Source organism: Physella acuta, unplaced genomic scaffold (assembly GCF_028476545.2).
Source record: "Physella acuta isolate Inbredline_101_S28 unplaced genomic scaffold, ASM2847654v3 ptg000286l, whole genome shotgun sequence".
NCBI classification, from domain to species: domain Eukaryota; kingdom Metazoa; phylum Mollusca; class Gastropoda; family Physidae; genus Physella; species Physella acuta.
The window spans coordinates 120,305-144,408 of NW_026731805.1; the positions used below are offsets into that span (position 1 = coordinate 120,305).

The 24,104-nt window shown below is 37.3% G+C and overlaps 1 protein-coding gene across 3 annotated transcripts; it reads left to right on the forward strand.

Annotated features, from left to right (window-relative positions):
- Positions 1 to 360: 360 nt before the first annotated feature.
- LOC131939651 (uncharacterized) lies at positions 361 to 23,584 on the forward strand. 3 transcript variants are annotated; one of them, XM_059298098.1, is made up of 6 exons: positions 361 to 612; positions 12,532 to 12,889; positions 17,928 to 18,037; positions 18,832 to 18,957; positions 20,413 to 20,494; positions 22,190 to 23,584. In XM_059298098.1, exons 2-6 carry the CDS (start codon positions 12,731 to 12,733, stop codon positions 22,655 to 22,657), a joined length of 945 nt encoding a protein of 314 aa, XP_059154081.1. In that variant the 5' UTR covers positions 361 to 612; positions 12,532 to 12,730; the 3' UTR covers positions 22,658 to 23,584. The 3 variants fall into 3 exon arrangements, with proteins under 3 accessions (XP_059154081.1, XP_059154082.1, XP_059154080.1); XM_059298099.1 differs by lacking the exon at positions 361 to 612 and adding an exon at positions 7,123 to 7,207; XM_059298097.1 differs by lacking the exon at positions 361 to 612 and adding an exon at positions 7,215 to 7,554.
- The last annotated feature ends 520 nt before the right edge of the window (positions 23,585 to 24,104 follow it).

Genomic DNA, 24,104 nt, shown 5'->3' on the forward strand with positions numbered 1-24,104 from the left:
TTCTCACCACATCCCAACCACAACCCACCACATCCCCAACCACTTCTCATCCCATCCCTGACCATACCTCACCCCATATCTACCTACCCACTTCTTTTATCTTACAAAATGCGTACATTTGCAATACATTAAAAATGTAAAAAAAAATTTGTTGCACAAATATTTGGCTGAATTATTTAAAATAGATAACCCTTTGGCGAATTCACTTATTAATATTAACGAGAACTATTAGAAATACTTGGTAAAGGGAAATAAACATGTTAAAATAATTTTTCTTTTGGACATGAGTTATCTTTCCTTGCTGTGTAAAATCAAATTTTTTTTCTCGGAATTCTTGTTTCGTTTCTATTTTTAACCCACCGTTTCCCACTAAAAGGTCACTTGATTTGTTAATTAGATAAACGATGACGATTCACTAATTACCGTGCCCAGTCAACTTCGCCTAATGATAACACAGGAAGCTAACAAAATGTTAACACAAAGGTTAACATCAGTGACGATTAGATATTGATTCTCGCGGTGACCCCTTCGTGTCGGCTTAGATAAGCAAGTGTGTTGGTTCTGCTATCTTGAGCACAGCTTTGTTTAGACGGTCTTGGGAACAGGCCTGTGGTAAGTTATGTGAAATATTTTTTTTTTTTTGTTTGTTCAGGATTTGTTATTGTTGGCGGTTTATCGAGGTTACATGTGGGTTATCCGTACCCAGTGTAATAGCTAGTAGGTTGCAACTTGTGATATTTTACAGTGTAATTTTGTAGGGTTTAAATATTTGTTATTGTTTGAGATCGTGGGTTTACTTGTCTTGTGGGTTAGCCGTACCCACTTGTAGTGTAATAGCTAGTAGTAGGTTGCAACTTGTGATATTTTACTGTGTAATTTTGTAGGGTTTAAATATTTGTTATTGTTTGAGATCGTGGGTTTACTTGTCTTGTGGGTTAGCCGTACCCTATTTGTAGCACAATATTGTGCTGAGCTAAGTGATATTTGTATATTCTTTCACCTTTTCCCGTTCGTGCCCAAGATACATAGTGCAGATGAAGCAGAGTTGATCTGTTTGAGCGACCTCGGCATATGAAGGGATAATGTGGTCAGCACTATGGCCAGCCGCTTTTATTTTCCCTAACGTAAGTCAGGTACCCATCAGAGCTGGGTGGACTCAGGGACGGTCTACTGACTTGAACACGGATTCGAACTCAAGACTTTCGGCCAAGCCGTCTAGATTTTTTATATTAGTTAAAAATATGTGTTTTATTATTATGCTTGTATGTTAGCTGCAGAGTTTGTTCCAGGCATCTCTTGGGGGGGGGGGGGGGGGGGAGCCCCTTCTCCCACCCCCCCCCCCCCGAAGAAAGTCTACCGCCCTCCCCCTCGAACGAGATGGATTTTATATAGTAAACATACACTTTTACTAGTGTCCTCTCCCCCGAAAAATGTTGATCGCCCCCCCCCCCCCCCCCCCGAAAATTTCAAGTGCCCCCCCCCCTCCCCCGGAGAAAAAAGTCTGGAAGAAACACTGGTTAGCTGTACCGACGAAACAAAATCTGGTCATTAACTATGTAAAATATATATTTTGTTTTAAATATTGTAATCTCCTGTGTTTAATTACGTTACATTTCAATTATTAGAGCAGCTCTCTGATAGACGTAGGCCTTCTTGGAAAACAAAAACTAATTTTTTACTAGGTTAAATATTTATGTCATTTAATATTTTAATCACCTATGTTTAATTAAGTAACATCTTAATTAGACGTGGCTACATATTCACAAATTTAAAATGACCAAAAACTGTCACATTACTACAAACTATCACATTACTACAAACTGTCACATAACTGCGATGTTGAATAACAGTTTTACTTTTTTTCCCCCTAATATGCATGGTTTTTTTTTAATTCGGTTAGCCGTACCCACCTATTAGAATAACATAACTGCGATGTTGAATAACAGTTTTACTTTTATTTTTCCCCTAATATGCATGTTTTTTTTTAAAATTCGGTTAGCCGTACCCACATATTAGGATAACTTATCCCCCTTGCTATAAACTGTTTAAATGCTACACTATTTCTTGTTTGTGTTTCACTCAAGTATTTGTGCATTCGACATCCGCACAAACTATTAATTTTAAAACGTTGTCAACTCCAGCAACTGTCCTTTAACCCAATATAGGCTAAAGTTCTCAACACAAAGATAAATATTAGCACGGCTAAGCGAACGGAAGTCCAATTTAAGTGGAGCAGTGTATATTAACTGCACTCGACACTTCTCCACTGAAATCACCATACAGTATAGTCTAAAACACTCTCTTACTACTTGGAATGTGCATTCTAAAAAAAAAACACCGGAATTGCAGAGTTCAAGGTTAAGATGTGTGAGTTAAAATGAGTAAACGTTTAGGGGAGGGGTGATGTGGAACAAGACGAAAGTTTTTAGTAATATCCCTTTGTCAAAATCAAGTTTTTTTTGTTTTTAAATCACGTGTTATTAAAACTAATTAGACAACGAAAAATAAATGAAGTGGTTTTCTAAATATAGAAACCTTTTAATGAAGTATCAGAATAATTGACACAACGAAAACTAGAACCGTCGGTTATCTGTTGTTTTGTTTTTTTGTAGTCTGTTTGTGTCTTGTTTCTTATTTGTTTGTAGTATGTTTCTAATCGGTTTATGTTTGTTTTTACAATTCGTTTTTTCTGTTGTTGTTACCGTTTGGCTTGGGTTTTTTTTTTATTTTAGTTAAACCTTAAGCGTATGTACCCCTGTGGTTGATGTGACAATTTGGGCATCTGTGTGTTTGTAGGCAGTGTTTCTTTCAGAATTTTTTCTCCTAGGCGCGAGGGGGGGGGCGCACTTGAAAATACCCCAAGGGATTGGGGGGGGGGCGGTAGATGTGCGTCGATGGGGAGGGGGGGGGGACTCTTGTATGTGTGTATTACCTCCATATGTTCAGGTTAACATGCTTTTCAATGTATTTTGAAAACATTGGTACTGGCTACCCCTCCCTCTCTCCATTGAGACCATTTAACTATTTACTCCATCATCATTCCAATGTTACGAGATATAGATCTATGTATTGGGAAAGTTAAAAAAAAAAAAAAAAAATTCTTATTTTTTTTTTTTTAATTTATTTTTTTTTCTTTAATTTTTACTTTCTCGTATATACGTAGTATAGAGAAAGTATTGTAATCGTGCAAAAAAAAATCGAGATTTTTACAAATCTCGACGTTTTACACCTCACTGATACGGAAAAACATAATTTTGCAATCTTGTCCGTATGTCTGTGTGTGTGTCTGTGTGTCTGTGTGTCCGTGTGTAAACACGATAACTTGAGTACCGTTACAGCTAGGTTGATGAAATTTCATATATAAGTATTTTATCAAAATCGTAGATCCGTATCAACTTTTGAGCGATTTCCGACAACCGGAAGTGGTACTTTTTCTACTTTGAATTTTTCAAAAGCCTATAACTTGATTACTATTTCAGATAGATAAATGAAATTTCACATGTAAGTAAAAGATCTAATTCTCTACCTTCTGTTAAATTTTGAGTAATTTCCGTTGACCGGAAGTAGTAATTTACGCTACTTCCGATTTCTCAAAAAACTAATGTAAATTTTTAAAGTACTAATAATATTGCGCACTATTATGCGCTTTTTTATTTCGCGTTCACTTGGTGTGTAATTAATTTGTCTACGAGATTTTATTCTATTTTTAAAACTTTAAGAATTTAAAATGGATTAAAAATCATGTCTATAGCCCGAGTTCCCATCCCCTGTTATTTTATATAAGAATATTCGAGAAAGTTTAGGGGAGATCACTCCCGGTTTATTGATGTTCGAAATCATGCAAAGAATTTGATGTTGATGTACAGTGAAGTTTCGCTTTTTTACTTTCTCGTATATACGAAGTATAGAGAAAGTCTTGAAATCGTGCAAAAAAAAAAAAATCGAGATTTTTACAAATCTCGACGTTTTACATCTCACTGATACGGAAAACCATAATTTTGCAATCTTGTCCGTATGTCTGTGTGTCTGTCTGTCTGTGTTTGTGTGTGTGTCTGTCTCTCTGTGTGTAAACACGATAACTTGAGTACCGTTACAGCTAGGTTGATGAAATTTCATATACCAGTATTTTATCAAAATCGTAGATCCGTATCAACTTTTGAGCGATTTCCGATAACCGGAAGTGGTACTTTTTCTACTTTGAATTTTTAAAAGCTTATAACTTGATTACTATTTCGCATAGTTAAATGAAATTTGATATGTAAGTAGAATATCTATTTCTCTACCTTTTGTCAAATTTTGAGTAATTTCCGTTGACCGGAAGTACTAATTTACGCTATTTCCGATTTCTCAAAAACGCATGTAAATTTATAAAGTACCAATAATATTGCGCACTATTATGCACATTTTGTTTTGGCGTTCGCTTGGTGCGCAATTCTTTTTCTACTAGATTTTATTCTATTTTTAAATGTTTAAGTAAACAAAAATCATGTCTATATTCCGAGTTGCCATGCCACGTAGTATTATATTAGAATGTTCGAAAAAGTTTAGGGGAGATCACTCCCGATTTATTTTTTTTAAATTTAAACCTGAAGGTCTATGGGGCAAGTGAAGTAGAGTTCACTTTAAAAGAAAATTATATATATATATATATATATATATATATATATATATATATATATATATATATATATATATATATATATATATATATATATATATATATATATATATATTTATTTATATATATATATATATATATATATATATATATATATATATATATATATATATATATATATATATATATATATATATATATATATATATATATATATATATATATATATATATTTAAAGAAACAAGGTAATTAAAAAGTCTAGTGACAATTTTAGCGCAATTTCCTTATGTTATCTAAAATAGCTCTGTCGTAGCGTAAATCAAGAGCAAGGTTAGTAAAACCATTGCTTAATTATTAGACCGTTTTTTATTAATTTTTTTCAGTATTTTAATGTTTTATTTACAATAGAGTTACATGACTAAAAACCATTGCGCGCCTAGCTACTGAACGTGATGGCGCAGCTATTGAACGTGATGACGCGTGTGGTGTGGTTGGATAAAAATGCCTACTAATTCGGTCCAAATTTTAATTAATTCAAAAATTTTTTTGTGACCGAACGAAAGGATATTTTTGAAAACTTTCTTCGGCAGTATTGTTCAAAATTATGGCAGGAATCGATTGGTACATGGTTCAAGTCGCTAAGTGGTCTGGTTGCCGAGATATGGGCCAAAAACTGCATTTTTTTCGAGGTTTTTTTGGGCTTTTCCGGGAAATCCATGAAAGAAACCCGGAATTGTATTGGCCTATGTTCATCCTCGTAACTTGCTTAACATAATTGCTTTTGGAACTAGTCCTCGATATTGCTTCGTTGAGGAGGAGATACGACTTAAAGCTGCGGACACACATCCATACATCCAGAAATGACGGGTTAATAAACGCAATTCTCCAGAATGGAAATTGCGCTAAAAAATTATAAAAATCACAACACTGCGAGAAAAGTAGATAATAAAATATCTTTTTAATAATTAAAAAATTACGAAGTGAATATAACTAAAAGTTTTCGTTTTAAACTAGAGTCGGGTAATAATTTTAAAATCTTTGTACATCAAGAATAGAGAAAAAAATTCATACCTTAAGTTTTATGCTCGACTTTAGAGAAATGAGTAACAATGATAATTATTAAACATTTTTTTCACTCTGCGTGTTTAAGCACATTTTGAAAATCCTCTCATGGTTGTCTCCCCTATTTTAATTTTTTATTTCATATACTAGAAGTAGTTAACCCAAATTAATATTCAATGCATTGTACATTCTGTCTAAGCCTATAAACATTGATATAATACATTATTAATATATTATTAAAAAATTCAGAATTTTGAAACCTGAGTTAATTTTTATTAATATATATGTTTGCTGCAACACAACGAACTAAAGTGATAAGGTGACAGTCGGTAGTTTCATCCAAATTCTCTATCTATAGCATTAAAAAGGGCGACGTAGACTAGCGGTAGAGAGCTAGACTGCTAACGAGAAAATCACGAGTTCGAATCCGGGTTTAATTCAGTAGAGCATCCCTGAGTCCATACAGCTTCGATGCGTACCAAATCCACACTATCCCCTTGTATACCGGGGTCATTGAAACAGATGAACTCTACTTCATCTGCTCCGTGTGTCTTGGGCACAAACAAGAAAAATGATGAATGATCGCATAACAATATTTAAAATTTGCAATTTGAGTAAGAAAACAAAGCCTAGGATTGTTCGACTGAAGATCGACCTATTTCACCAGTTACTGGTCCAATCATCTAGGGATCGAATCGCCTGGGTTCGAAATGATCGAATTCGAAAAGAAATAGAATGGAACGGCGTGGTCGATTGGTAGAGCATACAACTTCTCGAGTTAGAATCCGGGTTTGAGTCTGTAAACGTCTCCGAGTCCATCCAGCTATAACGGGTACCTAACTCAGGGAAAGTAAAAGCGGCTGGACATAGTGCTGCCGACACTATCACTTCATATCTCTACTAATAACTTGCCCCAAAGGCCGTCAGGTTTGAAACGGAACTTCACTTCTAACGTAACAGAAACATTCACCGTTGTGGTAGCTGATGCATCGCAGACATTTGATGATGTCGATTTCTGTTCAATATTTTTGACGACTGTCCCAGCACGCACCACAATGACAAGCGCGCCTTCTACTTTGGATACCACCACCCTCCTCATATAATTTTGCATTTTCAGTTTGGTGTCAGCCCTCTCCCTACTGTTAAAATATTTAAACTTGATAAACATTTTTCTTGACATTAAATTTTACGATTTTTTGTTGTAGTATCATCCCCCCCCCCAACCAATTTATGTCACCCGGTGCTGACCGCTTCCCCCCTCTCCCGTCTTGTGACGTCACTAATTGCATAACTACCCCATAACTCTTTTAATAACATGAAGAATAAAATTATCAAATAATTTTAAAAAACCTCTTTACACAAGAAATAGCGCTTGCTAGTTTGTAACAGCACGAAAACTCGCTTATCTAACTTGGTAAACAGGTGATCTCCCTTGTCTAAAGGTGTGTAGCGCGTGACCTCCTTTTGCACAGGTAACTGCGCGGGACTTGCAACACAGGGTGGCAAAAACACGATGACACACGCAGGTAACCGTTTAGAAAAAAAAAGTTTGGCGTCCGCTTCCTGTTAGAATAAATGTGTTTTGTTTTGTTGGTCTAAATATGACATCAAAGTCGGCGTGCTGTAACCTCGCATCTGATGTGATGTGTAACGTGTGTCGTGTGTTCTTGTAAATGATGAGTCCGTGGATTAAGTTGATAAACAAAGCTCAAGGTTCGCTAGATCAAACAGCGACTCAAGTTTACAGGCCACTCGTTTTTTATGTACGCAGTTAAGACTTCTTAGGCCTGATGGTGATAACGATTTTATATTAATGCAGACTTTTTCGAGGAGAGAATTATAGGAATACTATGGTATTTGAAGGCTTAGGAAGGTATGTAAAACACACACACACACATGCGTTTTATCTACACAAATAAAACGGTAGACAGATACAAATTTATATCATTTTTATATGTGTTTTATTTACACATAGAACAAGTGTAGGCAGGTATGTAAATATACATGTTTTTATTTACAAAAAAACTGTATGCAGGTATGTAAAATACATGAATTTTATTTACACACACAAAAACTGTAGGCAGGTATGTAAATATACATGTATTTTATTTATACACAAAACAGTAGATTTGAAAATTATTTTAAGAACTTACCAAATTTTGTTTAGATATGGCAGAATTTGGATTTGAGAACGCGTTTTCACATTGATGTAGGAAGTTCATAATTTGCAGCTGTAGTATTGCTATGTTATTGACATATTCTAGATCTATATGGTGGTTTCCTTTTTGTTAGCATTGCCAATTGGGTATACCATTCGAATCGTCCTTAGAGGATTTCATAGTGTCAGCCGCCAACCAATCAAACGCGCGCTTTCTCCGCGTTTTGGTTGGCGGCTGACGTCACGGTGACGTCACGCGACGCGTTTCTGGAGCTAAAAAGGGCCGAAAAAGCCATTTTTTTCTACGTGTAGTTCGGATTTTTTTACGTTTTTTAAAATGGGCCCGAAAATGACACTTTTTCAAACTGGACTTAGCCATTTTTTCAAACAAATTTATCGAAAAAAGGCCGTTTTGGGTGATTTTTGGATGTAAACAATGGCCTAGGTCAACACGTGTCAAACCACGTGAAGGCACCCAATCGACGATTTCGGTCACGCATGAGTGGTTTTCATAGTTCTCGTGAACTAAATACCAGTTTCTTGACAACAAAATGGAAAACGACAATTTCGTGAAAATAACGACCCTGGAGGAATGGCTCTTGAAGATTATTAAATAAAAATCGGTGTGTTGGCTCTATGTAATGATTCTAAACTTGTCTATAATTGACTAGTAGGGCATGCTGAAACAACGGCCTGAGGGCGCCGTGTAGTGTGTAGTTTTGCTAAATGTAAATTAATCAGCCCAGCCGCAGATCAATCGCAAACTGTTAAAATGGTTGGATGTGAAAAGCTTCTACTTACAAATTACTTCTGAATAATCACATCACACAAAATAATCCCAAAGAAAGCACAAAATAAAATCCGTTAGAAAAGCATCACCATGAAATTTGAAAACCACGGTATGTCAACCTTAACCAGCCATCTTTGGCTTGATCTAGAGGTCATTCTTTAGCCTACACATGTGTCTTGTCAACAAATTTAGTTTCTGATGGTACACGACATTTAGATAAATATAATATAACAAACTAACTGAATTCCAACATTATATCCATCTAATCCAATATTGAAACAGAATTTGAAGCACAATGATCTAACGAATAAATCCAACTCTATGCGAGTGTCGCAGCTTTAGTCCTGGATACAACCATAGTGTGTAGTCGTGTTGTGAGTAAATTTGCACGAGATACAACACCGACCTAGACCTTCCTGATGTGTATGGCCCCAAAATGCTGGGAGTAGGGGAGGGCAATTTAACACCAGAACAGTTTTTTTTTTCAATAGTTAGGTCATCAGTAGTTCACGCGGTTCACCAGTTCACGCATCCTAACGGGGTTGAAAGTGTAACTTTAAATTGAACTAGGCGAGAGGAGGAGGGTGAGGTCATTTAAACAACGGAGCTATATTTCTAGTAGAAGAATACGGGGAAATCATAGCTTGAAGTTTGAAGCCGGCATTTCATTTTTTTCATTGTTATTGAGTACAGCCCTTTAATGCACGACTAGGCTACTCATTATGAAATCTAAAAATGTAGTTGTGCTACCATGCAAAAGTAGCCTAATAGGTCTTGTTTATTTAAATGCAGATCCTGTTAGCCTAAAAATATTTGAATACACATTTTAGTTATATCGTAATGATTAATGTTATAATACAATGCATATATTCTGATAGTCCTTCAAGTTTTTGGGCAACCCATAACTTGTATTTCAAATTTATAATGAGCGGGATGCACTCGATGTTTTAAGTGCTACATTCGGTAGCTGTTACTTTATGTATGACAGCATCCCAATAGTTCACTGTTAATAATGTAAACTGAGCTTGACGAGATTCCCATCGCCAAGCAATCGTATGATAGACCCAGCAAGCATCACTCGTTAAATTCGACATCATGGCTATACCAGTCCTTGATTTTCATTACAGCCTTTAAACGCCTAGTTGTTGGTTTTAAAAAAAAAAAGTGTCTCCCCCCCCCCAATACCATGTTGCGATTTTTTTAAGGGGATATGCGCGGAAAAAATCACAAAATTTCTCTTTTTTCGTCATGATGGGTTTCTTGCACTGTTGGATACTTTGTCCATTTTTGTATAAAGAAAACAACAACTTTAAAGAGAAAAAAATATTTTATGTGTTATAATTACGATTTTTATGACCCTATTATTTAAAAAATAATCAATTTTTCCCAATCTTACAAGCTCTCTATGAAAAGTTTTATATCCGTCAGTATATGTATTTGACATCATTTGAAAGCTGGATTTCTCATGTATCTAATAAACTTAATTTCCTACATCTCGGAAACACCCAAAGCTTACAATCGGCTTTGCAGTTTACGAAGATATGGTACATTCCTGGCCTAGTTTTTGTTACTTTTGGCTGTTTTTCTCAGTTCGCATGTTTTTAACACTAAAAAGCCTACTACTTTTTTATTTATTAAACAATGCCAACCATATTTTCAGAAGTTGTTCTTCTTGCAAAAATTCAACTTTTGTCACGAGGGAATTGTGATAGCTTTCATAGAAAAAAAAGTATTTGGTAATTAATATGCACATTTTGAAACTTTTGAATACTAAAAAGGGTACGATTTTTTAGACCTTGTAAAATTCTTACTAGTAATTATTTCAAAAAGTTGTCGTGACAAAAGTTTTAATATATACTGAAATATAAGCAGTTTACATTTGATTGCTATAGGTGCATAAATAAAAAAGCCTTAGTATTTTTAAAAGTACCGAAAAATTCAAAATGGCGGAGCTTTTTTGGGTTTCCATGACAACCAAAATTGTTTTCGACCTTTTTTTTTGCTGTTTAAAACTTACTTTTATATGCCAAATATGATAAAAGTATTCAAAAGGCTTTAGATCTTAAACTGTAAAAAATAGAAAAAAACATAGCATATCCCCTTAAACGGATATAACACACCCCTCTCCCCCTCACAGCAAACGCCAACAACGTCACCGAAGGCCCAAGGCCAATAACACGCACCACGTTGGATTTTTTCTTCAACGAGTATATACCCTACCCACCCGCCGCCTTACAACATACCGCATGTCTCTACCAACGGGGTTAAAAGTTTAACTTTGAGTTCAAGAAGGGGAGAGGGTGGTATTCAAACAACGAAGGTGTTTCTTTATAGTACAAATACATAGTTTAAAAAATTATACTTACCGTAACTTACCTACTGCTATAGCATCATACATAATTTTATAAATTAGCTAATTAATTAATTAACTAATTAAATATATCTAATGATAATGAAGGGAGATAGTTTATTTTGGTTAAGGCACGACACACAACACTGTGCGTGCCTGGTATGTGGCCTGACCGACCTAAAAGGAGATTGTTTATATTATTGTTTTGAGTTTATATTTAACTCAATGCAACGAGCCCGCCGGTTGGCTGAGGCCACGCCGGGGGGACGATCTGTCCGGGATTCAAAGGGACGACTCGAAATATCGTCCCATATTTCTAGTGTCCATACTCATTCGCATTTATTAAAATTAAAACTGCATATATCTCTTAGAATATTTTTAAGCATTGCCCTACAACTTAAGAAACATTTAATTTTCAAACACTGATCACACACTACAATATAACCCCCCACGTATCTCTATATGTATACATAAACATAAACATTGATAGATACATACACATAAACAGACATACATATAGTTCTAAACATAATTCATATCTACATTCACGCATTCATACTAATATATACATATCCATAAATTATACACAGACATAGTGAATAATAGACGTATAGATTTAAGCATAGGCATTATATACACATAGTGCACGTACATTTACACTTAACATTTTACAAAGCCTAACAACAATGCTGCCTTTGTTACAAAGCCAACACTATAGCCGAAAGTGAATTGAGTGTTTAAAATACTACTGCAAAGCAAATACGCGACCTTCTGTGGTAAACGATATGGAATGGTCCAGCTCTTCTTAAATAGTACAATGACATACCTTACTCTTATTAGTTTAGTGAACATTCTTTCCAGTGTAGTTAAGTGACCTACCTTGTGATCAAATATTCTGCTGATAAAAAAATGTCCCAAAATGCCTATCGACTTTGTTTTAGATGTTTAAAGATTCATTAACAGTTCACAGCTTATAACGTAACTCCTTAGCTGGCAACATATTGATAAACCTACACAAATATGTATGTCTCCCCCTTTTCCATGTTGCATATCAAAAAATTGTCAAATATTACACCTGCTTTAGGGGACGGAGTGGTCTATAGGTAGCGAGCTGGACTGCTAACCCGTAAGTCTCGAGTTCGAGAGACCGTCCCTGTCCACCCAATTCTGTTGGGTACCTACCGCACGTTAGTACCTAACTCACTTGCTCTATAGATCATCAGGGTTGAAAGGGAACCTCACTTACTTATTACACCTGCTTTAGCTCAGTATTCTGATTAAACTAGAATTCCCAGGATAAGAGGAAAGTAGACCGGCCAAGGAAATCCTTGAGGACAGTAGAAGATGAGTCAAGGGATGCCGGGCTTACGTAGGTGCAAATAAAGTGAGCTGCCCAAAACCTAGTCCAGCGGTGTTGTGTGGTTGCAGCCCTTTGCTGCCTTGGGGAAACGAAGAAGAAGAAAAAAGAATATGTTCATTACACTGTTATCCCTGAATTATTTCTTAACAAAAATTTATCGTAACTTTTGTTTCTTTTTTTTTCCTACTCTAGAACAAGAAGAAACATTAGCCTCAAACTTGAAGACGTAAACAGCGATGATAAAACCAAACTTTTGAGAGAGTCGAACCACGCCCCACCAGACGCCAACCCTCAACCGGACGCCAACCCTCAACCAGACGCCAACCCCACATCCTCTCTGGTTTGGCTACCTCGACGCCCCCTGGTGGACGAGACGCAGCAAGAAAACAAGATGGCGTACTGTTTCCTCCGGTCCCTGATCACCCTGCTGCACGTGACGACCGGCCTGGCTGCCGGCTTCATCTGTGTGTACTCACTCCTTGGTTGGGATAGCGCCTACTGGTGTTTCCCTGGTCTGTTCGGGGGCAGCAGGACAACTATTTTGGGATTCGTAAGTTTTTTTTTGTTTTTTTTTTGGGGGGGGGGGGGTTAAAATCGTTTGCAACAGGACAACTATTTTGGGATTCGTAAGTTTGTTTGTTTTGGGTTGTTTTGGGTTGTTTAGTCGTCTTCAACTGGCCAACTATTTTGGGATTCGTAAGTTTGTTTGTTTTGGGTTGTTTAGTCGTGTTCAACTGGTCAACTATTTTGGGATTCGTAAGTTTGTTTGTTTTGGGTTGTTAAAATTGTCCACAACTGATCAACTATTTTGGGATTCGTAAGTTTGTTTGTTTGTTTTGGGTTGTTAAAATTGTCAGCAACTAGTCAACTATTTTGGGATTCGTAAGTTTGTTTTGGGTTGTTCAACCGTCTTCAACTGATCAACTCTTTTGGGATTCTTAAATGTGTTTGTTTTAGGCTCATTTAATTAAAATCGCGATGCAGCTTATGGGCCAATTATTTAGGCATTCGTAAGTTTGTTTGATTTGGGGTTATTTAAAATCGCGATGTTGCTTTTAGGCCAACTATCTTGGCATTCATAGGCTGAGGTATGTCTTAATTCTACGGGTAGATCTATCTTGAAGAGGGGGGGGGGGGTGTGGGAGGTAAACTTCGTTAAAAAAAGCGTGAGGTGTCACGTTGTTTATGCATGATGGGACCTGGTCCTATACGCAGGGCCGGCGCTGCCTATAAGGCGAACTAGGCGGTCGCCTAGGGCGCCATCCCTAAGGGGGGGGGGGACGCCATCCCTAAGGGGGGGACGCCATCACTAAGGGGGGGGGGCGCAAAAAGGTTTAATCGCTAGTATAAAAAAAAAGCTAATAATTAATAACTTTGATTGTCTTTTATAAATATAGATAGTAATATAGAAGGGAGTAGCGATCTATTACGGCGTCCAGGATGAGCTATCAATTTTGCACCCCCACCCCAATATTAGGTCTATATAGGCCTATATTTATTCGCGATGGTGAAAATGCACCCCCACCTCCCTAATTTGGAAAGGTCGGGGCGCTTTTTACCAGTCACTTTGCCTTTTTATTTTGGTGTCACATAATTGTTGTAGATAACGATTAAATAAGCTCGTAATTTAAATTTCGAACATTTCAAACTGTTATCTAATTTTAATGTTGATTTAGTCATCACTCCAGCGCATGATTGGGCGTTCTAAAACACGTGCAATTTTTGTTTTTAATAGGGCTTGTAAGTCTCGTTTTCTCTGACTTTGAATTTGAAATCTGTTTTGATTTGTGAGTAACGGTGGAAGGCTGTTGCTGTTATGATTTCGTTGGTATGAAATATCGGTTCTTGAAGTGTTAAAGGTGTCGTATTTTTTATTTGGCTGTTGTCGTGTAGTTGAAGGTCGAATTGAATCTGATTGGTAGTAGAGAAATGAGAATGTAGGTGCTGGAGTATCGTTGTTCTGGGGGTCCGGGAGTATCGAGCCTTGCGGTATTAAGGTATCGAAATGTGTTAAATTTTAACGTGTAGTAGTAGGTCTCGTGAAATCGTTGTTGATTTGGAGTATTGCTTGTAGACTTTGGTGAAGTTAAGCGAGTCGGTGTCGTAGTTCTGGAGCATCGAGTCTAGTTATGTTTAGGTATCGCAGTTTAATATGTGTTGTGAATGTAGTAGAGTATATTATCGAGTAGTCGAGTTTATCGAAAGCTACATTATTTCCATTCAGGACAGAACACACTACAAAGAAAGGTAGGCATTCTCTAGCTGAAAAATCTTTAGTTTTTTAGGAATCTATATTACCACTCTAAAATAATAATATATAATACGAGCCGACCCGCGGCGTATTATACGCCGCTATTTAGTTGTTATATTTTCTACTTTTCAGTAATTCATAATTTGTGAATTTGACAGTACCAATACTGCCACTGAATATATTTGCTTTAAAACACTATCAGTAGCTTGTTAAGGACGATACCCCCCCTCCATTCCCCAAACCCCCCCCCCCCACCAACCCCCCCCCCCCCCCCCCGTGAAGGCAGCCTCCTCTTAGTTACCTCCCCTAAGTTTAAAATCGTTTCAAACTAAATTATCTGCCCCTAATAGCCGTCACAAAACCCGGCTCTACGATTGTAAACATTTAGCGTGAACCACAGCTCACCAGATCATATAGGGGTGGGGGTTGTAGGGAGCGCGCTTACAGCTTGGAGAATTATACATAAAGATTAGGCCAGAATTTATAACTAGCCGTAAACATTGGTTTTATTTTTTCAAATTATATTTTTAAAATTTTTTAATCAATATTTATAGCAAGAGCTTAAAAAGTTAAAGGAATCAAAATTGGTGGGTGATTTAGGGAATCCCATGCAAATGTATGTCATCAAAATTGACTAGAAGTATGTTATAATACAACTACCGTGTTTAGACTTTCAAACACAATCTACAGTTAAGGGGGGAACGGTAGTGAAAACACATTTTCTCACAAATTATAAGATACATGCTTGTTTGAAATTGTATTAACTTTAAAATACTTTAAACATTATAACACTGTATTTATTTTGGCCAATTTATACATTTATTGCGAAATTTGGGGTCAAATTGAACAATTTTTTATGTACTCAGTAGAAACAAAATAACTAATAAAATAGATAAAAACAATGCAATGTAACTTTGCACATTCCTAGTAGACATGACAAAGGACGGTTTGTTAAAGGGAAATTTTGATATCTTACAAAATGAATTTTTTGTGAAATTTTTAAAATGAATTTTTAAAAATTCGAATGATCTTCTTTGAAAACAATACTAAAACTTGCACAACTTTTTTAACAATTGAAGTATGGCCAAACCCCTTTGCATGTTTATAGATACATATGTTTGTTACATACTGTGGCCATTTCATGTATTTCTAATAGGCACATTTTGAGTTAAATTGTTTCCCCCGAGTTCTATAGAGTAAAATTTACAAAACTGAGAAAACTCAAAATGAAGCTTTATTGTGTAAATATTTTATCATATAAATGTATTTATTAGCAAAATAATGAATAGCCTTGATAAATAACCACTTTTCCGATAATATTATTGGGGGAAACAGTAGCTTACATCACTTACAAAAAAAAATAAAAAAAATAAAGTTCGATGTCAACCTTCACTAGATATCAAAATCACCAAAAAATAAGATATACAAAAATGATTTTAGTTGAAAAATTTGAAATTTTTCAAGAAAGTTGACTACCGGTCCCCTTAAGTAGTCAATGAGTAAAATATTTTTTTTGACATGGTTACATAGCTTATATACAAGATATCTTATAATTATTACCTAATGAGCTTTAGAGCGTTTTATTTTGGTTTTCAAGCATGTTTTAGTTACACTTGCTTAATTTAGCTATTCTATGTGAATGTTATTTCCCTTGAATAAAATTTTGGTATTTTTATTTCCAAATGGGAGATAATTCGTTGCATTCTTGATTATAAATTTTAATACAACTGGTAGTTATTACTTGCTATTGTAAAAATTACACAGAGCAGAAGTTCTAAACAAAAGTTTGGTAGGTTTTTTTTTAGCATTATCAGGTTGAAAAAGAAATACATCAGTAGCCGTTGTAGATTGCAATACTTAATGTTAGTAGACATACATTACGCGATAGTGCAACAAATGCGTCTAAAATCGTCTTAGTCGCAAATTAATCATCTAATTAAATGTCTTTTTCATATTTTTCACCCTCCCCTAAACGTTTCATATATAACGATTGTAGGCTGGAATTTATAACATTTATAACCTTTTATTTTTCAAAAAAAAAAATCGTTACATAATCACACAATATAGACATTTAACAATTTTAACTAAAGGCAGCCAAGCCAGAAACAGGTAAGTTTCGCTCTGGAACTCACCTTGGGAGATCTGTAGAGAGCCCAACACTACAAGAACTGTGTTTTGTCCCCAGTATTTTTACCCCCAGACTTTTTTCTTCCGGGAGGGGGGGGGGGGTGGGAGCACTTGAAATTTTCTGAGGGGGAAGGGGGGGGGGAGACTATGTCGTAAAGTACAAAGGTACAAAGTAGACTCGTGGACTTAGCAACAATTTCAATAGAATGTGATTACGCTTTCAAACTGGAATTGAAGGAATTAGTACAAACTTTTGCGACGATACAGGCAAGTAAAATTTGATTGGGATGTGTACTTATAACGTGTATGCAATTGATAATAAATCAATATGTCGCTTTTTATTAATTGTTTTCTTATACATATGTTTTAGTAATTAATTTGTGTGAACCGGAGCGTTTTAATAAGTTTTGCCTAGGCAGTGTTTCTTCCAGACTTTTTTCTCCGGGGGGGGGGGGGGCGGGACCACTTGATATTTCCGGGGGGACGGGGGGGGGGGGGGGACACTGGTAAAGTATATATTTTCTATATAAATTCCATTTCGTTCGGGTTGGGGCGAGAGAGATGCCTGGAAGAAACTCTGTGCCTAGGGCGCTAAGTAACCTGGCGCCGGTACTGCCTGTAAGCGAGAGACATTGAGAGACGTAGAGAGTGGGGAAGGGGAAGACTGGGAGAGGAGAGTTTATCAAGGTCATGTGTCTGGCCTTTTTCCGAGCTACCATATCGATTATTATGTCGTTCGCAAATTTTGTGTTAAATAGAAGTCGAGGGGCAACGCGTGGAGATGCCAACATAAGGCTCTGGGGTTCAAATCCCAGCTGTGACAGGAAGACGTAATGAACGCCCATTAACTTCTGTAGCTTTAATGAATACCCGACATAATTTGGAGTACATTGAAAATAAACTAAACGTTCCGCTGATAGAGTTTATTCTCAATGGAGTGGTCTAAATCTGCTTTATTCTTCGATAAGTAACGAAAAGATACTTGATTTTTACCGTGAAGGGACCTCCCCCCCTCCCCCCCCCCCCCCCCCCCCCAAAAAAAAAATAATGGATCAGTCCGTTTTTGGTTTTATCAAAATCGAGCTTTATGTTTTACAATATCAAATGCAATAGTACATTTACTCAACAGATTGAATATTTTAAATACATGTTTAAAAAAAAAAATAAAGCAATGACTATGCCTGAGTGTGTTTCGATCCTTGTCCCACAGCTCAACGACCAGCAGCTGGTCTGTGATGGCGTCCTGTTTGCCCTGGGTGGGGTCTGTGTCATGAACCTCATGATGAGCCTGACCATCAACTTCTGCTGGGCCAGTGACTGGTCAGTTTCTCTTTGCCTTCATCAGTTTGTTAAGGTCACTTCGTCACTTGACCAAGGTCACTTGACGAAAATTACTTTATTAAGGTCGCGTTAGTAAGGTCAACGCACGTAGGTCATGTTATATATGTCATTTTACCAAGGTCACGTACGTAGGTCTCTTTATCAAGGTCACTTTATTAAGGTTAATTTACCAAGGTCACTTTACCAATGTCACTTTACCAAGGTCACTTTACCAAGGTCACTTTACCAATGTCACTTGACCAATGTAATTTGACCAAGGTCACTTGACCAAGGTCACTTGACCAAAATCACTTTTCCAAGGTCACCTTACCAAGGTCAGTGTAAGTAGGTCACGTTACCAATGTCACTTTACCAAGGTTACTTTACAATGGTGTAACTACAAGGCTGGAGACTTAAATAAAGTAATATTTATATAGCTACATGTGTACACATAAACACAAATATGATTTAATTTCCTACATGCCGGAATAAATGCCACTCTGATCTGCCCCCCCCCCCCCCTCCCTAAACTTGTGCAAATACAACCTTTTAAAGTCTAATTCTTTTAGACTTGTTTTTATACATGCATTTTTATCTACCTGAGTAACAACGAAATTCCAATATGTTAGATGGATTATACTAAAAGAAGTTACCAATTTTGTAATTTCAGTTTTTTTTAAACCTTTTAAAGCCTAAAAAAAAAACTCGTGCATAAAAAATTTACACTGATAGTGTAGATTTGATTTTTGTTATGTAGAAGTTTAAGTATTATTGGGGTTTAATTACTTTTGCAGCATCGCCTATCTACATTTGGTGATGTCCCTTCTCTTTGGTGCCTTGATGGTGTTCGGTGGTGGTGTCTTCACCTACCACTACATGATGTGGTGCGACTCCATGGAGAGGGTAACTAACATCTACAGGTATGTGGTTTACATTTTCATTTTTACTGTGTTATCCCCCTTTGATAGAATTATTTTTATCCAGTTTTTTTTCCCAAAATCATCATCTTTTCCCGTTCGTGCCCAAGACACATGAGGCAGATTAAATAGATTTAATCTTTTTCAGAGACCTATGAATGGATAGTGTGGTTAGCACTATTCTTAGCCGCATTTGCGTTCCCTATCGTGAATTGGGTACCCATCAGAACTGGGTAGACTCGGACGGTCTACTGACTTGAACTCGAGACTTTCGGGTTAGCAGTCTAGCTCTCTACTCTTAGGCCACCCTTTCCCATTATTTCCAGAATAGAAAATTTAAATAATTAATTTCGTGTATTTGTTTTTACCCATCCAATTGTGACATATCAAAATGCAATGTATTGTGATTCTCGTTAATGATTTGCCTAACACCAATATCTTTAGAGGTATCTTTTTCGCTATTACGCTTGTTCACCCATCTTACTTTATAAGGTTCTGATATTAAGCACAACAAACTGCTGTATGTCCATATACATCTCTTCTCGACCTGATTCATAACCCACCACCGATGTAACCTAAATATTTCTCTTTAGGTCAAGTTAGGGTTAAGGTTCAAACTCTTTAGTCTTTAATTTTGACCCGTCGTTTTTTTTTTTCTATGTTGTTTCGGTTTCTGCAAAATACATTTTTAAATGCAAGATTTTGTACGTTACTGCTATGTATCATAGTATTCACGTCATCTAATCTCTTGGTAATCACGTTCTTAATCTGGTTATAACATTTTTACCAGTGTACTACATCCGGTATTTTAAAAATGCAAATACTCCAACCGTTCTTATTTGTTTTTATTTCACATCAAAGTTCACAGACGCATTAATTTTTTTAGCTTCAGTTTAGCTTTTTAGAACTACTTTGTATGTATATACAGGAAGGGATGGGTCCAGTGTTTCTTTCAGGCATTTCTTCGGGGACGGGGGTGGCACCTCCCTCCGAAACACGTCTACCGCCCCCACCCCCGAATGAAATAGAATTTATAAATAGAGAAAATTATATACTTTGACCCGTATCCGCGCTCCCCCCCCCCCCCCCCCCGGGAAAATTTAGCCTGCCCATGAAATTTTTAAGTGCCCCACGGAGAGAAAAAAAGTCTGAAAGAAACACTGACTGGATGGTTCAGTGGTAAAGGCAAAGTCTCCAACTGACTCTAATCAGTACCTGATTCGAGTATGGTAAAAAAAAACCAGTGGATTTGATCAGTGTTGTCCATTCAACCCTTTCATTCTCTAGGTCACAATGAGACGATGTTTTAATGTACTTCATCTCCCCCCCCCCCCCCTCCCACACACATACACAGAGATTTTTAGATCCCAAATAGTGTTTAGAATAATTAATGAGAATTAAGCTCTTTATTGACATTAATCTCGCTTGCTCACTCATGTAACCTTGACCGTCTGACAGCTGTACCAGAGCGGCCAGCACTTTGTTCAGCGCCAACGGTACCTCCATGACCACCTACAAGAGGATGATCGAGATCCAGCAGGTAAGACCTTGCTCAGCGAGTCCTTGTTTCATCCTTCATAAAACGTTTCAAAGTTGTTTTTTTACATTGGTTATGGCGCTTTCTGAAACTTCGAACCCAATATACAAAGTTATTTTTTCCTCAATGTTATGAAGACTTAAGTATTTATTTTAGCACTGTTAACACGTTCGGATTGTGTTCTTCGGTTAGTACTATTGTAAACACTGAAAATGTGGATATGTTACTAGCAATGTTCCCTCTAAGCTGCGCGGTATAGGGACTCCTATGTGTTATGTGATACGCTAATATAGTTTACAAGACGTTTGAAAGATCTCCATTTTAAACAAAAAAACCAGTGAAATTGAAACATTTATTTTAATGTATGATCGAGGTTTTATTCCGTTACTTGATGATATTATGTCATACCTTTATATGTTTTTACCTTTATTTTAAGATATCATTCTATAGCAGTTGACTAAAAGTACCTGTCGATCCCAATTATGTCGATCCCAATTATGTCGATCCCAATTATGTCGATCCCAATTATGTCGATCCCAATTATGTCGATCCCAATTATGTCGATCCCAATTATGTAGATCCCAATTATGTCGGTGTGGTTGAGTGGGTAAAGCTTATGGTTGCTAAACCGAAAAGTCTCGAGTTCGAACCCTCGGGCAGATGAGGCTCGATAGCTGGGGACAGCCACTCTTCTAGGAGAGACAACTCCAAAATTAAAAACAACTGCTGCCTTGTAGTTTGTTCTTGGTTGGACAAAGGCTATGGAAGCAAATCCAAAAAGAAAAGCAGGCAGTCAATGGCCTCAATGGCGCATAACCAGTTGAAACGTAACGCTTAATTGTGTTGGAGGCGCGGTCGAGTCGGCAAAAAGCTCATGGTTGATAAATTCGAACAAAGTCTCGAGTTTAAACCCACTGGCAGATAAATCTCGATCCCCTTCAACACTAATAATTAAGAACGAAGAAGAAGAAGAAGATGTCGATCCCAATTATGTCGATCCCAATTATGTCGATCCCAATTATGTCGATCCCAATTATGTCGATCCCAATTATGTCGATCCCAATTATGTCGATCCCAATTATATCGGGGTAGTAATACGTCTATTTAGACCATTTGGTCTATTTTGTTGTCATGATCATTTTGGTTGTAGATTTATTTCCGGGTTGTGTTTGCCATTTAGCTACTTTTGTATTGGTTCGCATCACGCTCTGTCATGTTTATATCATAAGTCAGTCACCTCTTCAACTGCTGAGATCATCATTTACATCACCTCACATTCTTGTTCACATCACTATTTAAGGGGGAAAAAAAGTAAAGTTCCCTTTTCAAACCTGACGGTCTATAGAGTAAGTGAAGTAGAGCTCACTTGTTTCTGTGACCTCGACATTCGAAGAGATACTGTGGTCAGCACTATGCCCAGCTGCCTGTACTTTCCCTAACGTGAGTTGGGTACCCATGAGAGTTGGGTGGACTCAGGGACGGACTACTGACTTGAACCCGGATTCGAACTCGAGACTTAGTTAGCAGTCCAGCTCTCTACCGCTTGACCACTCCATCCCATATCACCATTTGGTCACCTTATATTTCTTGTTCTGATCACCACTTTGGTCACCATTTTTCCTTGTCCATATCACCATTTGGTCACTTTATATTTCTTGTTTTGATCACCACTTTGGTCACCATTTTTTCCTTATCCAGATCACCATTTGGTCCCTGTTTCCGGTCACCTTCTTCACGGTGCTGGCCTACGTCCTGGCACTGCGCCTGACCTCCAGGAACGGACGTCGCGTCAGGACCGGCTCCTACGTTCTCGTAGACGACGAGGGCGCGCCCCTGATCGACCCCCGGCGCCACTCGCGCACCGGGCGCGTCACCGTCCTTACCCGCACCCACGCTGTGGTCAGCAGACGCTCCTACGAGCCCGACCAGGTCCCCCCCTACACGGAAGCCGCCCCACCCAGTTACTACAGTGTGTCCAGCGTGTCCTCCGTCCCTCGGATCTCTACCCACAATGCCCCGGTGCAGACCAGCGTTCCCCGGAATGATCACCATGACAACGAGGGAGGTCAGAGGTCAACAGAGGACCCGCCCAGGATGACCCCGGTCTTCATGACGAGCGACAGCTCTACCCCCAACTGCCCGACCGGGAATCTAATTAACCTGTAGCTTTAATTAACTAATGATATGTTGATGAGATATCAGAAAAACCTCGAGTTGACTGATTAAATTAGTATTGATGTACATTGATGTGAGATAGAGCAGTAGATTTACACTTTACTCATGTTCACTTAGATTTACAGCATTAGTATCAGGTGTGTGATTTACGTGGCATTAGCCATCGTCTCACATCTCTGAACTCTGTTCAGAAAATTCAGATTAGAAAATTCTTAGAAGAAATTTTTGTAAATATCTTTTTTTTTTTCAGAAACAAATTCTAACACATCATTTATTTTTCTAAATTATTTAAAAGAAACTGTCATTTAGAAATTATATATTTATCTGGATCGAAAAAGTTAATGTAAGCTTAGGATTACTATGATACCAAATTTGTTACTAATCATTGCATATACGTTTTCTGTTTTCAATGTTGCAAGAACTTCACTGTGTTGTTAAATGTTGAGTTCACACAATAATTTTGTATATAGCACCCAACAGGTTGGATAGTCCAGGCGGTTGTAGCATGACAGACAGCTAGACTGTCAAACATTTGGGTGTAGCATGACATACAGCAAGACTGTCAAACATTTGGGTGTAGCATGACAGACAGCAAGACTGTCAAACATTTGGGTGTAGCATCACAGACACACTGCGTAGCATGACGTTGTTGTAGCCACACGTTGTAGTAGTATTACAGACACACAGACAGACAAACACAGACTTTGTTATTTAACATTTTGGTGTAGCTTCACAGCATAGCACGACAGACACACACACTAACACAGCTAGACTTTTATGTCCAACATTTTGTTGTAGCCTTAGTCTAACACGACAGACACACACACTAACACAGCTAGACTTTGCTGTCCAACATTTGTTGTGTTCACATTTTAATTGTCATTTTTTCCACAAATAAAACACTGTTCAAACACAAACTACTCGTGTTATTTTATTTTAATTTTATTGTTCCGTCTCTATAAAAATTCCTGTTTTTTTAAAACCCGAGTTCATTCGAAATCATAGATAGCAAGTTGTAATTACCCATTCGGCTGCAGTAGCTAGACTGCTAACCCGATAGTCACGAGTACGAATCCGGGTTCAATTCAGTAGAAGTCTCCGAGTCCACCCAGCTCTGATGAGTACCTAAATTAGGTTAGGGTAAGTAAACGCGGCTGTGCATAGTGCTGACTACACTATCCCTTCATGTGTCGAGGTCAATGAATCAGATGAACTCTACTTCATCTGCCCTATGTGTCTTGGGCACAAACGTGATTAAGAAGAGAAGATTCGGCTGCAGTGGTTAAAAAAAATAGCATCTATTTGGTTTTAAATTTAAATGTGGGAATACTCGAATGAAACAGGATAGAGAGTTTACGTTTTTTTATTTATTCTCAACAACGGTATTAAAACCAAGGAAATTGTTCACATAGTATTTATAAGAAAAGTTTAAGACATA

What these genes read in the sequence shown, in the direction of transcription:
- LOC131939651 (XM_059298097.1), top strand. Translation starts at nt 7,532, where the DNA reads ATGGTATTTGAAGGCTTAGGAAG. An exon ending in GTATTTGAAGGCTTAGGAAG is followed by an intron (nt 7,555 to 12,531) that starts GTATGTAAAACA and finishes TTCCTACTCTAG; the next exon opens with AACAAGAAGAAACATTAGCC. An exon ending in GGATGATCGAGATCCAGCAG is followed by an intron (nt 20,495 to 22,189) that starts GTAAGACCTTGC and finishes TTCCTTATCCAG; the next exon opens with ATCACCATTTGGTCCCTGTT.